The 14,699-nt window shown below is 47.7% G+C and overlaps 1 protein-coding gene across 6 annotated transcripts in view; it reads right to left on the bottom strand.

Annotated features, from left to right (window-relative positions):
• The window catches only part of RASAL2 (RAS protein activator like 2), a 770,134-nt gene that overhangs the window by 21,423 nt on the left and 734,012 nt on the right, over positions 1-14,699 (bottom strand). For all 6 annotated transcript variants that reach the window (XM_078642089.1, XM_078642070.1, XM_078642080.1 and 3 more), the window contains one exon: positions 1,900-1,987. In XM_078642089.1, coding sequence (XP_078498215.1) covers positions 1,900-1,987 — 88 coding nt within the window. The remainder of the gene's footprint in view (positions 1-1,899; positions 1,988-14,699) is intronic.

Raw genomic sequence — 14,699 nt, 5'->3', positions numbered from 1 at the left:
CAAAGTGACATGAGGTAACGTTTTTAGTGCTTAACCCTCATTGTCACATGGTTTTAAAGCCCTGTAAAACTCCAATTCTTCCTCTTAGCATGTGTCTTAAAATACATCCAACTGGACATAACTGATGTAATTAAATCAATCCATCAATTAACACATTTGTAGAGCGCGCTACTCACCCGTGAGGGTCTCAAGGCGCTAAGGGAAGGGGGGGCAGCTACTGGTCGAACAGCCTTGTCTTGAGGCGTCTCCTCAAGGTCAGCAGGTCCTGGGTCTGACGTTGGTGGGGAGGGAGGGTATTCCATGTCTTTGTGGCACGGTGGGAGAAGGGTCTGCCCCTGGTGGTTGTTCGGCGGATGCGTGGGATAGTGGCGAGGCCGTGGTCGGCAGAGCGCAGCTGGCGGTTCGGGGTGTAGAAGGACAGTCATTCGTTGAGGTATGCTAGTCCGGCGTTGTGGAGTGCTTTGTGCGCGTGGGTTAGGAGTTTGAAAGTGATCCTCTTGTGGACCGGGAGTTAATGCAGGTCTCGTAGGTGGGTGGTGATATGGCTGTGGCTGGGGAGTCCGAGCATGAGGCGTGCGGAGGCGTTCTGTATGCGCTGGAGTCTCTTCTGGAGTGTGGCTGTGGTTCCTGTGTAGAGGGCGTTGCTGTAGTCCAGTCTGCTGCTGACTAGTGCCTGGGTGACCGTTCTCCTGATTCCGGTGGGGATCCATCTGTAGATCTTGCAGAGCAGGAGGAGGGTGTTGAAGCAGGAGGAGGAGACGGCGTTGACCTGCTGGGTCATAGCGAGCGTTGAGTCCGGGATGAACCACAGATTGTATGTGTGGTTTAGTTGGGGTTCCTTTGACACTGCATCCCCCAATTCAGATTATGGCTGCAACTTTAGTACAAATAATTTTTAGTGATCCAGTATTTGGTATCACATAGGTATGTAGGACTATTGAATTCCGCGATGCAGACTATAACTTCATAATGGTAGTAAATGCTTACATCTACTTAGTAGTCGGAGTCAGATGGTCTGGTATGTTCAGCACTTTTTTCTTTTAAGTCTTTGCCATAGACATTCACAGGTACTTTTTCTTAGGGGAACCTAGACTCTGTCTTCTTTCTAACCTATGTAACTTAACAGTGGGCCCACTTCGTTCTGGCGACACTGAGCATCTCTGTTCTATAAAACTTTATAAATAAATAAATAAATGAATATACTGCAATGAACGGCTCTCTTTCTTACACACTTACAACGTCTGAAAGTACTTACAAAGATGTACTCAGGAGAAAAGTAAGAAGAACAAGCATTGGTCTCGCCATTTAAAAGCAATGCAAACCTTTCGGCTTTGCTAATGCTTTTTTACAAGTGCTGTTCTGCACTGGCTAAATAAATAAAAAATTGGCTAAAAAGAGCAACAGAGGAGCAGGGGTTTAAAACAAAAAAAAAATTAAGAGGAAAAAATGACAGCGGGAGCAATAGAATAGTAAAGAAAAAAACAGGTGCCTGAATGCAAGTCGTGGAAGGAGACAAGTCCTCCAATCAGAACATAGTAAATAAGAAATGTTCGGAAGGCAGGGCAAACAAAGAAGACGAAGAAAACCCATCGAATAAGAAGCAGTGAAATGAAATAGACAAATTCCAGTTTTATTTAGTCACTGCTTTTGCAAAACTTTACTGCTGAGGGTGCTGCTGAGCGCTTACTAACATAAAAAAATTGTGTAAAAGCAAAAATATTTTTGGGGTCTCAAAAAACACACATTTTCATAACAGCCTCTAGTGTTCAAGGAAGATCAGAGAGGTGATGGCCAAAATGAAGCAGAACTGTCTCTTCGTTTTGGGGCATTGGGTGCGGGTCAAAGCTGCTGTTAAGGGCAATTTGGTGTACATGCAAGTGACGTAGGTTGAAACACTACCTGTGCATCGATTATCTTTTCCTTCGCATCAATAACTGCTTGCATCTCGGCATGGTCCTTCTTCAACTCTTCCTCGACCGCCATGAGCCTGAAACAAAAGTAGCAAAAAGGAAATGGTTACAACAAGGCCAGGAAGGACACCATATAGTCTAAATAAAGAACTACCACAGAGAAATACAGTTACAATACAGGTGGGCAGGCCACTAAAGGCTCAAGCCTGGCTCTGGCTCTGGCTCTGGCTCAGCTCGATGTCCTCTTGAAACCTGGTGCCAAAAACGAGCAAAGCCTTCATGTGGTTTCTGCCCCCACTGCTAACTTACATCACTTGTTTCTAGAAAGTCTTGTTACTATAACATATAATACGTGTATTTATTTAATGCAGGAAGGGGCTGTGGCCTTGTGGCTAGAGCTACTGCCTTTGGAACTGGGAAACAAGGTTCTAATCACTGACTCTGCTTAAAGCTCTTGTGATTCTGGGCAAATCAATTAATTGCCCCATGCCTAAGAAGCACTCAAAAATGTGTAATGTAGCCTGGTTCTGTTGTAAGGTGCTAATGCCCTTGAGCCGAGTCCGAGCTATATAAAAACTGCAAAAAACACAAAACCAGAGTACTGATGTAGCTACTCAAAGATTTAAAGACAAAGCGTTACATTTGGAGAGAGAAAGATACCCATCTAGTGTAACCAGGACACGTGGCACCGATCTCTGCTTTTATAACTGATCAAATTGATTCATCTTAGGCAATAATCTTATTTCACTGTGCCTCTTTTTCCTTTCATATCACATTATGAGAGCGGGAGTTCTTTGGTATCTGAGTTTTTACTCAATTTAGCAGAAGCATGTATTCATGTACCTCTGTCAGGTCGAGTGGTCCACCAGGTAACCACCAGATGAACAACCAGGATCCAATTTTGAGCGACAATAATAGATGGTATTGGACACTAGAGCCAGCAGGATGGATTCAATTATTTAGAGTATGGTTGATATCCCATCCGCTCTATTTAGTGTGCACCAAGAGCCTATGCACTTTAATAGGGAGGAGGAGACAACTGCTGCTGTCTGGCGGATATAATCATCCACCAGACTTGAAATCAGGCCCTCAAAGCTGACTGAGTGCAACTAGGCTCTTACTAGAGGTGTCCTTATGCATTTGGCGGCTTGAGATGTGACTCAGATGTCAGCCTTCTTCAAGCTAAAACCACTGAGGTGTATGGACTTCCCACCTCAATTTGATAATGACAACTAGGACAACATTTCCAGAGAAAGGTGCACAGACCTGAACAGTCAATTGAAGTAAAGCTGAAGGATTCCAATAAACACATGGAAAAGTTTATTTCATGCTGTAGTTATGAGTAGGTGTTTAGTACTCAACGTGTGGCTTTAAATGATAAATACAAACAGGTATGGAGTAAATGAATAAGAGTCCACAGGCAAATTCTTTATGATCAGCATAAGATGGCCTTCCTGAAGGGTTTCTCGGCCTAGGTTATAAGCAGAGAATCTCTTTTTAAATTTAAAGTTACATATATTCGTTGAGTTTACATATAAACATAATGTTTTGCACCTATAGTTATATAGTGTGGGCTGTATAACAAACATATCAACTGACAATGTGACTGCCAAACTTGTTCAAGTTTTAAGTGACAGCTACGGTCTGTTGGAGGTTCCAGTTAAGGGGCAGAGTGTAAGCATCTGCTCTTACATACATATAATTATGTGAACATTAAAGTTCATGTTGTTGAACCTGCTGCTCATACAGTGTCTTTTTCCACACACTCTAATTTTTCACATTATCAAGTAAAGAACTCATGTCGACTACTTGTCCTTGGGAGAGAGAGTAAGAGCCCGCCCTCCTTGTCTATTCATTATAGTGCAAAGTTCTACTAAAATAAATGTAAGCAGGCTGGTGTACTATCTAGGGCCCCATTTATTTATTTATTTATTTATTTTTAGAGTTTTATATAGCGCGAACTTGAACCGATTAGGTTATCAGAGCGCTTTACATAGCACCAGTTCCAGTTACATGTTATCATAGTATTTTACATAGCATCAGTTACAAATACATAAAGAGCACATTACTTTTTGTTCTAATGAATAGGGTATCTCTTCACACGAGGGAAGGTATACACCTGGCTTTGCTCCGACAGTCACACAGGCAACTAGTCGTTAAAGCTATATCTCTAAACACAGGGAAGGGATACACTAGGGTAGTTCTAGTGAATAGGGTATCTCTTCACACGAGGGAAGGTATACACCTGGCTGTACTCCGACAGTCACACAGGCAACTAGTCAAAGTATTTGACATAGAATCAGTTACAAATACATAAAGAACACATTACTTTTTGTTCTAATGAATAGGGTATCTCTTCACACGAGGGAAGGTATACACCTGGCTATACTCCGATAGTCACACAGGCAACTAGTCGTTAAAGCTATATCTCTAAACACAGGGAGGGGATACACTTGGATACAATCTACAAATCACATAGGATCCTAGTCAGAGTTATCTTCAATCTACACAGGAGGGATATGACTGGGAATATTCTAAGGGTCACATAGGAGTGGTAGAGAATATAAAGGTCCACGGCACACACTAGTGATAAGAGTCAACTAAATACACAAAGGAAGGGATATGACTGGTTAAACTCTAATAGACGCATAGGGGTGGTGTATGGTGCAGGGACTTCAGCGAATACCAAAGCTTAGCATTGTTACAATAGGTCAAAGATGCAATCACAGCATAGAGGAATGGTGGGTGGGATGCTAGAGTCCAGCGAGAACTGTCCGAAGAGCAGCAGCAAAGTGTCATTCAGGGTAGCACGCAGGTCGAGCAGTTCCGGAGGGAAGGTGGGAACCCAGGGGGGAGATGAAGAAGGAAGTCCAGGAGAGAGGGTGGAAGCCCAGGTGGGGGACAAAGTTGGAAGCTAGCCGCAGGTGCGTCGCTATCCTGGGGAGCATGTGGTCATCCCGCTCGGTGGGCGCGAGAGTGCGCAGGGTGGTGGAGGTGTTGGTGAGGTCACGCGTTGGCCATGGGGCACTGCCCAGGCATGTTAAGAGCAGTGGTGGCCATCCTCGCTCTGCGGTCACTGGCGGCCGCCATCCAAGGACCAGGCGAGTTGCAAGGAGGGTGGTGCGAGGGGGAGCCGTTGCAGCACTATGTTAGCGGGAGGCTCCGCTAGGAATCAGCGAGCAGCCAGTGATCCTACCTCCCGGGTTGTTGTCGTCGGGTGGCAGAGCAAGCGTCCGGCAGATCGCAGATGCAGGCGAGGGTCACCGCCAGGGATTCCTGACGAGGGCTCACCCCCACAGGCAAGAGATACAGAGAGAGCCTGCGGGGTCGCCCCTGGGAGAGGCAGCAAGCGCTGGGGCCAGGTGGTCAAGCAAAGGCGCCGATCGTTAGCTGGGAGTCACATCGGGCCGCCATTTGAAGGTCAGGCAGGCGGGGGAAGGCAGATTCTAGCAGGGGCCACCCACGGTGTCTTGCCGCTACAGAGGCCCCCGGAGACTATCCTCAAATAGAGGCAGCCCCTGCGTTCCTCCTATTTCGCCCATCAGCGTACCTCCCATAGAGAGTTGTGGACATCGGCGCTCTCATCAGGGCTCCGGCCGCCATTTTGCCCGCGGCCGTCCTCTCCTCGCGTCTCCTCCCAGATCCAGCTACAGCGGCGCCAGGGGCGATCGGAGCAGCCCCGCGGGTGCCCTGCACCTTCCGCTTCCTATGGGTGCCGAGAACAGCCCCCGGGCCACTGGGGAAGAAATGCGTTACTTACCTGTAACAGCAGTTATCCAGTATTGGTGTCTTTCATAGATTCACATGCCTGAATCATTCCCCGTCGTCGAGACGGGAGCCTCCGGTAAATAAAAAAGTAATGTCCTATAGACATACATAGAGAAAATAGGCCCAAGGGTCTCCCCTTAGTGGCCTTTCCTTGTCCTTATGTAAAAAGGACCAAACTCTTACAGTCAGCCAATCAGCTCCGACCTCCCTCTAGGACCTCCCTGGGAGGAGCCCCAGTCCCTCAGATTTTCGTACGCACCCAACTAGGTTGGCGTAATATTGTTAGAGAGGGATGTGAGACCTTCCAGGGGAGGCGGGAGGGTTGCATGTGAATCTATGAAAGACACCAATACTGGATAACTGCTGTTACAGGTAAGTAACGCATTTCTTATCCAGTATTTGGGTGTCTTTCATAGATTCACATGCCTGAATCAGAATAGCTAGCAATCAGATATGCACCTGCGTGATGGAAATGCTCTGTAGTCACAGTAGACAATGCATGTGTCGTCATACAACATGTGGACAGCATAACAGTAACATCACAATAGCAAGGAACGTGCATACCTGGATGGCGGGTTGTAGGAAGGCTCACATCACTGAAAGAGATGGCGAAGCACTGCCTGGCCCACTGCCGCATCCTTCTGAAGTTCGATATCCAGGCAGTAATGTCTGGAGAAAGTGTGCGGTGACTTCCAAGTCGCCGCTCTGCAAATGTCCAAGATTGGTACCCCAGCGAACAGTGCTGCGGACGTGGACATCGCCCTGGTGGAGTGAGCAGTAACATGCTCAGTTAAAGGCCGTCCGGCCTTGTCGTGGCAGAATGCAATCGCTGAGGAGATCCACCTGGAGATGCTTTGCTTCGTGAGAGGCAGGCCCACTCTTGGTCTGCTGTATGCCACAAACAGCTGTGAAGATTTCCTGAGAGCCTTAGTTTTGTCCAGGTAGAATTTTAGGCACCTCTGAAGGTCCAGAGAATGCAGCGCTCTTTCCGCTGTTGTGGACGGATTTGCAAAGAAGGACCTGAGGACAATTGGCTCGTTGAGATGAAAGTCCGAAGGGACTTTAGGTATGAATTTAGGGTTTGGTCTCAGTACTACCCTGTCTTGTCTGAATTGCATATATGGTTCCTGAATGGACAAAGCTTGCAGCTCGCTAACTCTCCTGGCTGATGTTAGAGCGAGCAAGAGTGCTGTTTTCCAGGAGATGTGTTTGATGGATGCTCGATGGATGGGTTCAAACGGACTTTTCATGAGTTGGTTGAGCACCAGATTCAGTTGCCACGTTGGAGGGACTTTCCGAGGCCTCGGAAAGGATCTGTAGAGCCCCTTCAGGAATTGTTTGACAAGTCTACTGGACCACAGAGAAGGTCCTGTGAAAGTCCTGGTGAATCTGGAGATAGCTGCTAGGTGAACCTTTATGGATGCATGTGCCAGGCCTGACTGTGCTAAATGCAGCAGGTATGGCAGTATTTGTTCAGGGGTGACTGAGAGTGGTCGTAGACCCCGATCCACACACCACATGCAGAAGCGTTTCCACTTGAGAGTGTAGGTTTTGTTTGTACTATCCGCTCTCGCTTTCGACAGGATATCCCTGCAGTCCTGCGGGATATTTAGGCCACTGAACTCCCTGTGCTCAGGAGCCAGGCCGACAACTTGAGCGATTGGAGGTTCGGGTGTTGCACCTGTCCGTTGGACATTGTTAAGAGGTTCGGGTGTTGCCTCAGACGGATCGGTGACCTGATGGAAAGTCGAAGTAGATCCGAGAACCAGTGTTGTCTCGGCCAGAACGGGGCAATCAGGATTAGGGCACATGGCTCCGCCTTCATCTTCCTGAGGAGCCTCGGGATCATTGGAAACGGAGGAAAGGCGTACGCAAATGCGCTGGACCATCCGATGGAGAATGCATTTCCCAGAGACCCTTGTTGGGGATGCCAGCTTGCGTAGTGTGGGCATTTGGTGTTTTCTTTGGTGGCAAACAGGTCGATGTTTGGGACTCCCCATTGAGAGAAGACGTGTTCCAGGGCGTTGTCGCTCAGCTCCCACTCGTGGGAGAGGGATTGTTGCCTGCTCAGGGCATCCGCGATAGTATTGTCTTTTCCGGGGACATAGTCCGCCTTGAGTGGGATCCCGTGTAACACTAGCCAGTTCCAGATTTTCTGCGATTCTTGTGATAGAGAGAGCGAACGCGTTCCCCCCTGTTTGTTGAGGTAGTGCATCGTCGTGGTGTTGTCTGTTTTGACGAGCACTGGGGAGTTCTGGATGCGTGGCAGGAATGCCTGTAGAGCAAGATATACCGCCCTCAGCTCCAAGAGGTTTATATGGAGCAGTTTTTCCTGAGAGTCCCACTTGCCGCTGATTCGAAGATCTTGTAGAACAGCGCCCCATCCTTCCAAGGAGGCGTCCGTGGTGATCACCAGAGGCGTCGCCGGAAGGAGAAACGGTAATCCTATATTCAGATTTTTTCGATTCCTCCACCAAGCTAGGCTTCTGGACATTTTTGGTGTGATTTGCACAATGTCCTCGAAAGAGCCAGTGCTTTGGGTCCATTGGGCCGCGAGAGCTTCCTGCAATGGGCGCATCCTGAGTCTGCAGTGAGGGATGAGGAGTATGCACGAAGACATCATTCCCATGAGGGATGTGTAAGTGCGCACTTTGACGTGTGTTTTTGTCGCCACAGCCCTGGCCAGAGACAGTATCTTGTCCGCCCTCTCCTTCGAGGGAAAGGCCTTCACGCAGTCCGTGTCCAGGATTGCCCCTAGGAAGGTGATCCTTGTTGTAGGGGTGATGCAGGATTTTTTGAGATTGATGGTTAATCCTAGCCTCTGAAAAAGATTTGTGCAGGCGCAGGAGGATGCTGCCGCGCCCTCGGCTGAGGGTGCTTTCACCAGCCAGTCGTCTAGGTAAGGGAAGACTTGGTGACCCAACTGACGCAGAAAAGCCGCCACCGGTGCTAGGCACTTCGTGAAAATCCGCGGCGCGGACTTGAGGCCGAATGGTAGGACTCTGAACTGATAATGTCGGCCCGCCACCTCGAACCGCAGGAACTTTCTGTGACGCTTGAGGATGGGGATGTGGTAGTAGGCATCCTGGAGATCTAAGGATGTCATGAAATCCCCTTGTTCGAGAGTGCCCAGGATTTCTTGAATCGTCACCATCCTGAACGATTGGCTCCGTAGGAAGGCATTGAGTGCCCGAAGGTCTAGAATGGGCCTCCACTTGTTCTCTTTCTGTCTCACAAGAAAGAAGTGGGAATAAAACCCCTTTCCCTTCTGGGATGCTGGAACTCGTTCGATTGCTCTTTTTTGTAGCATTATAGCGAGTTCTAGGGTAAGTAGCCGTAGATGTTTGTGCGTCCGTCTTGTGGGAGGCGTGTTGGGAGGGAGGGATGTGAACTCGAGAGAGTGTCCGAATCTTATAATTTGGAGGACCCATCGGTCCGTGGTGATGTGTTGCCAATTGTTGAGGAAATGGGTCAGTTTTCCTCCAATTTGAAAGGATGTAGAGGGTGGTGGGACTGGCTGGAGTAATCGGTCACTGGCGTCCGCCGGCGCCCCTTTTGGAATTCCTGCCCCTGAAGGTAGATCGTCCGTATGAAGATTGACGGGCTTGTTGTTGTTTGTGCTGGTATTGATTTTTGTTGGTAGAGGAATACGAGGACCGGTTCTGGTAGGAACCGCGATAAGAGGACTGACCTCTTGATCTGTGTCCTCGAAAGGACTGGTTCCGTGACTGTAACGTGCCTAGTGCCCTTGCAGTGTCGGTGTCCTTCTTGATAGTTTGCAGTGCCTCGTCGATCTTGTCCCCAAAGAGATGCTGGCCGTCGAAGGGCATGTCCAGCACCTTCAATTGTACCTCCTGGCGGAACGACGTCGCCTTCAGCCATCCTTGACGGCGTAGCACCGCGGCTCCGGCTAGCTGACGGAAGCCCGTCATGGCTGCATCTATAGCGCAGTCAATTATTTCCGCCGCTGAAGATTGACCTTCCGACAGGAGAGCCTTGACCTCCCCCCTTACGGCATCAGGCAGTTCCTTCAGGTATGGGGCTATGTCCTCCCAGAGTTGGCGATTGTAGCGCCCCAACAAGGCAATGGAGTTGGCCACCTTGACGGTCATGGCCGACGTGGACGTGAATCTCTTTCCTATCGTGTCCAGCTTCCTGCCTTCCTTGTCCGGAGGAGCGGACAGTGGGGTTGAAGGGTTGCGGGAGTGTTTTTGGGCCGCCTGCGTGACCACCGAGTCAGGTTTGGGGTGCCCGTTGAGGCAAGCCGCCGCTGCAAGTGGGGCTTTATATTTCTTGTCCAGGCGCGGAACAACCGCAGGTACAGAAGCGGGTGTCAGCATTAATTTCTTGCCCTGTTCCCACAAGAACTCTATGATTGGAATAGATTTGGTTGCCTTTTGTGTCTGCTCTTTGAAGTCGTGCAGGAAGCAGTCAGTTTCCGTTGATTCCACTACCATATGGAATCTCTTCGCTGCCCGTTCCACAAGTTTGTGGAAGCCTGCTATGTCCACAGGCGGCGAATCCGCATGTCGCGGTTCAGGTGAAGCCGGGGATGACGCTACATACTCGTTATCTCCATCCTGGTCCGAGTGGACTTCCTGGACCTCTCCTTCCTCCAATTCTTCCTCCTCCTCGTCGTCATCCGAGGAGTCCATCACCTGAGGCTGGGTCTGGTCACGGTGGGTTTGAGGGAGAGTTTGAGATCGTTTTGGGGCAGGCGCTGGTGTATGGTCCACCGGTGTCTGATGACCACTGTCCGCATCCGGGAATCTTTGTTTGTAGTCCTGTACAAGGAACCGCAGGTCATTGACCAGAGTCGCCGGTAGGCAGATCATGGGGGTGACATCCGTGCGGACACTAGTGTGGATGGAGTGTTCCTGATAAGTTTGCTCCTCCTGCTCCTCATCAGTGCTTTGGCACTTGACGTTGAGGTCCGAGATAGAGGTAGCTTGACCCATGCGGTCATCCTCTTCGGATTCTTCACTTTGGAAGATGTCGTGAGGTGGTTGCATCTCCACTTTGCTTGGAGACGTGGTTTCCGGGGTAATTTGCGTTTTGCTAGACTTGCTAGACGCAGCATTTGTTCCTGTCGACGTCGAGGGCGTCGTCGACGGCGGCAGCATGAGGGTCGGCATCTCCACCAGTTTGGATTTTTTCCATGGTTCCGATGCCATCTCCGACGACGAGTCTTCCGTCGTCGTCGGCGTCGTCGACGGTACCTTCGTCGACGGTGCCTTCGTCGACGGTGCCTTCGTCGACGGTTCCTTCGTCGACGGTTCCTTCGTCGACGGTTTTTCCTTCGTCGACGGTGCCTTCGTCGACGGTGTCGTCGTCGACGGTGTCGTCGTCGACTGTGTGGACGACTGTACCTTGGTCGTCGACGACTTTGATGACTATGTTGTCGTCGTCGGTACCTTCGTCGACGGCGAGCCCGCCGTCGACGGTGTCTTCGTCGTCGTCGTCGACGTCTTCGATGACGCCTGTGAGTACTTCGATGACGGTGGGCTCGTTAATGACGATGCCGTCGTCGATGGTGTGGTTCTCGTCGTCGACAGGGTCTTCGTCGTCGACGACGATTGCAGTAATATAATAGAGGAAACAGGTCTACCTGATGATGTCGAGGAAGTAGTCGTCGTCGTGAACGCTGAAGGCGATGACGCTGATGTCGTCGACACAGTGGTTGTGACAGAGGTTGTCCTGTGGGTCTGTCTGGTAGACGATGGAGCAGGCCTTTTGAAGGTTTGATCAGCCTGAACAGACACTAAAGATGACGTAGATCTTGCCTCTGAAGACTTTTTTGCCTTCTTAGGAGGAGTGTCTGAGGGGCCCGGGGAAGTTACCCTAGGCCTCTTTTGAGAGACTTCTGAGCTTTTGGAAACACTGCCCTCAGAAGATTCTAGATTGTCTCTGTCCTTCAGCCTGTCCAGCCAGATGAGAAGGCGACCTTCTCTGTCTCTCACAGTCTTTTTAGGGAAAGACCTACAAATCCTGCACTTGTCCGAGACATGATCCGGGTAAAGGCAGTACAAGCATAGCTCATGCTTATCATCCACGTGGATCCTCTTCTTCCCACAGGAAGAGCAGGCCCTGAACAGGGCTTTCTTCTGTGACTCAGACATGGAAGAAGTTTGTGGAAAGAAACCACTTACTGCAAACCAGTGTAGTGAAGAATCCTTGAAGGGTTGAGAGTGAAGAATCACTTTTGAAGAAAGTTAGATGGTTATAAAGGAATCTTGAGCACAACGTGCGGTAGAAAATCTGAGGACTGGGGCTCCTCCCAGGGAGGTCCTAGAGGGAGGTCGGAGCTGATTGGCTGACTGTAAGAGTTTGGTCCTTTTTACATAAGGACAAGGAAAGGCCACTAAGGGGAGACCCTTGGGCCTATTTTCTCTATGTATGTCTATAGGACATTACTTTTTTATTTACCGGAGGCTCCCGTCTCGACGACGGGGAATGATTCAGGCATGTGAATCTATGAAAGACACCCAAATACTGGATAACCGCCAAACCCAGCTCCCGAGCAGCGCCGGAGCCGGGAGCCGAGAAGGAACCCGACCGCCCGACTCGGCTCCGCCCACTACCATTATAGTACCATGAATTTTAAGGATAAGTCAGCCAGGGGTTTTGCTAAGATATTCTTTCTGGAATTTAAAGAAGCATCTGCCACTTACATGATGGAGCATTACTGCTCGGAGTATGCAATGTGACAGCAGAAATGTACCATGAGCAGCTGCTGGCAGCATGACTCCCACAGTATTACTTGCAGTGCCAAGGTATCACTGGGAATGCGCTCAGAGTACTAGAGGCTTTGTGATTTCAGTCTTCTCATGACACTTCATGGGCTTGGAAGACATGGTGGATGACGCCTACAGAAGACTCTTTGGACTGCTCTTCACAAGAGAAGTACAGTGGCAGTGCCTTATACTGAGAGGGGACAACCAGACAGCATCATGTGAAGGCAGATCATAGTTTTAATTAAGTTCTTTTTAGATAGCTCTAATACCAAAAGTAGTAAAAGAATAGTGCTTGTAAAAATCTAGTGTCTTAACGTGATTGTTGTTTGTATACATTTTATGCGTCGATTTGATAGTTAATTATTGTAAGCTTGTTTATTTTAAATGAGACATTTTTAATGTACACTTGTATGATTTTCCTTGAAAGTCGAATAAAAGTTTATTGATTGATAGTTAAAGAATAAAAACCTCTCGAAACAGTAGGCAGCGAGTGACAGACTTCCAAAAGTTGTGATGTTGATTGAGAAAATGAACTCCATGAGTGGAAACTCAAAAGTATCCCTTTTTTTACAAATCTGACTGCTACGCTTTCTGATTAGCTTCCATGTTTAAATACATGTTGGTAGAAGAATTCTGGCTCGTACATCAAATCTTTATTGAGTTATAAGAAGAATCACCATACAAGTAACGGCATAATCAACTAATGCAAAAAAATAAGGACACAATAGAAGAATTATCAGTTAGAAAGTTTATCTCCTTCACCCTATCAAACTCTCATTAGAGCCTACCAATCGAAAATGGTCAGTAACTGAAGTGTCTAACAAAATTGGGGGGAAAAGTAAGCAACAGTAATGTATTCCTATGAGAAAAAATATAGTATACCTACAGTAAAACTTGCGCTGGCAAAGCCAACAGGTCTCACCTATGCAAGATCTATTGGCGCTGTCCATGTTTTTTTTTTAGCCATGTTGTACAGCAAGGGTGAGCAAAAAGAAATGCTTGTATAGTATAGTAAGTTACCACCTGTCATTATATAGTATGGAAGGGCCCATCATTGTATGCTATGGCCTGTCATTTTATAATATGGTATGGTATGATATGGACTGTCAATTTACTGTATGGTATTCTATTGTTTAGTACGGTACTTATGGCCTGTCACTATATAGTATGGTACGGTCTGCCATTGTACAGTATGATGTTGCAAGGCCTGCCATTGTATGGTATTGTAAGGCAAATCATTGAATGGTATGGTTTGTCATTTTATGGTATGTTATAGCCTGTCATTGTAAAGTATTGTACAGTATAGTATACCCGCTCATTGTATTGTATGGTATGATATGCCATGGCCTGTCATTGTATAGTAGAATATGGTATGGTCTGTCATTGTATAGTATGGTGTGGCCTGTTATTGTACTGTATGGTAGGTATGGAATGGTCTGGCCTTCTATAGTAAAGTATGGCATTGTATTGTATATTATGTATGCTCTGTCACTGTATAGTATAGTAGGGTATGGCCTGTCATTGCAGAATATGATATGGTAAGTCATTGTATGGACTGCCATTGTATTGTATAGTATGCATGGTATGACCAGTCACGGTATAGCATGGTATGATCTGTCATTGTATAGCATGGTATGTCATTGTATATAGTATGGCATGGTCTGTCATTTTATGGTATCGAGTGCTGTGGTATGTTATGGCCTGTCACTGAAAAGTATGGTATGGTCTGTCATTGTAAAGTATGGTATGGCCTGTCATTGTATAGTATGGTATGGTGTAGCCTGTCATATAGTACAGTATGGCATGTTATTGTATAGCACAGTTTGGACTTTCATTGTATAGTATGGTTCGGTCTGTCATTGAATAGTATGGTATGGCATGGCTGGTCATTGTATGGTGTAGTATGGTTTGTCATTGTATAGTATGACATGGTTATGGCCCGTCAATGTATAGTATGGCATGGAACGGAATGGCCCGTCACTGTATGGTATGGTCTGTAATTGTATAGTATATTGTGGTATGGCCTGCCACTGAATGGTTTGATATTACATAGCCTGAGATTGTACATAGCATGGTATGTTGTGTCATTGTACAGAATGCTATGGTAAGACTAAAGTATGGCCTGTAGTGTAGTATGGTATGGGATGTCACTATATAGCATGGTATGGCATGGTAATCTTTGTGACTATGGGCACATGTATTTATGTTAGGAAGAGCAATGGGAGCATCCAAACAAGCAAAAAAGAGCTTTGCATAAAACATTTTAGTCATGCCCAATGCTGCCTAT

The sequence above is a fragment of the Lissotriton helveticus genome, chromosome 1_1 (assembly GCF_964261635.1).
Source record: "Lissotriton helveticus chromosome 1_1, aLisHel1.1, whole genome shotgun sequence".
NCBI classification, from domain to species: Eukaryota; Metazoa; Chordata; class Amphibia; order Caudata; family Salamandridae; genus Lissotriton; species Lissotriton helveticus.
The sequence above is the reverse complement of the archived record's forward strand: the minus strand, read 5'-3'. Positions and strand labels throughout refer to the sequence as shown.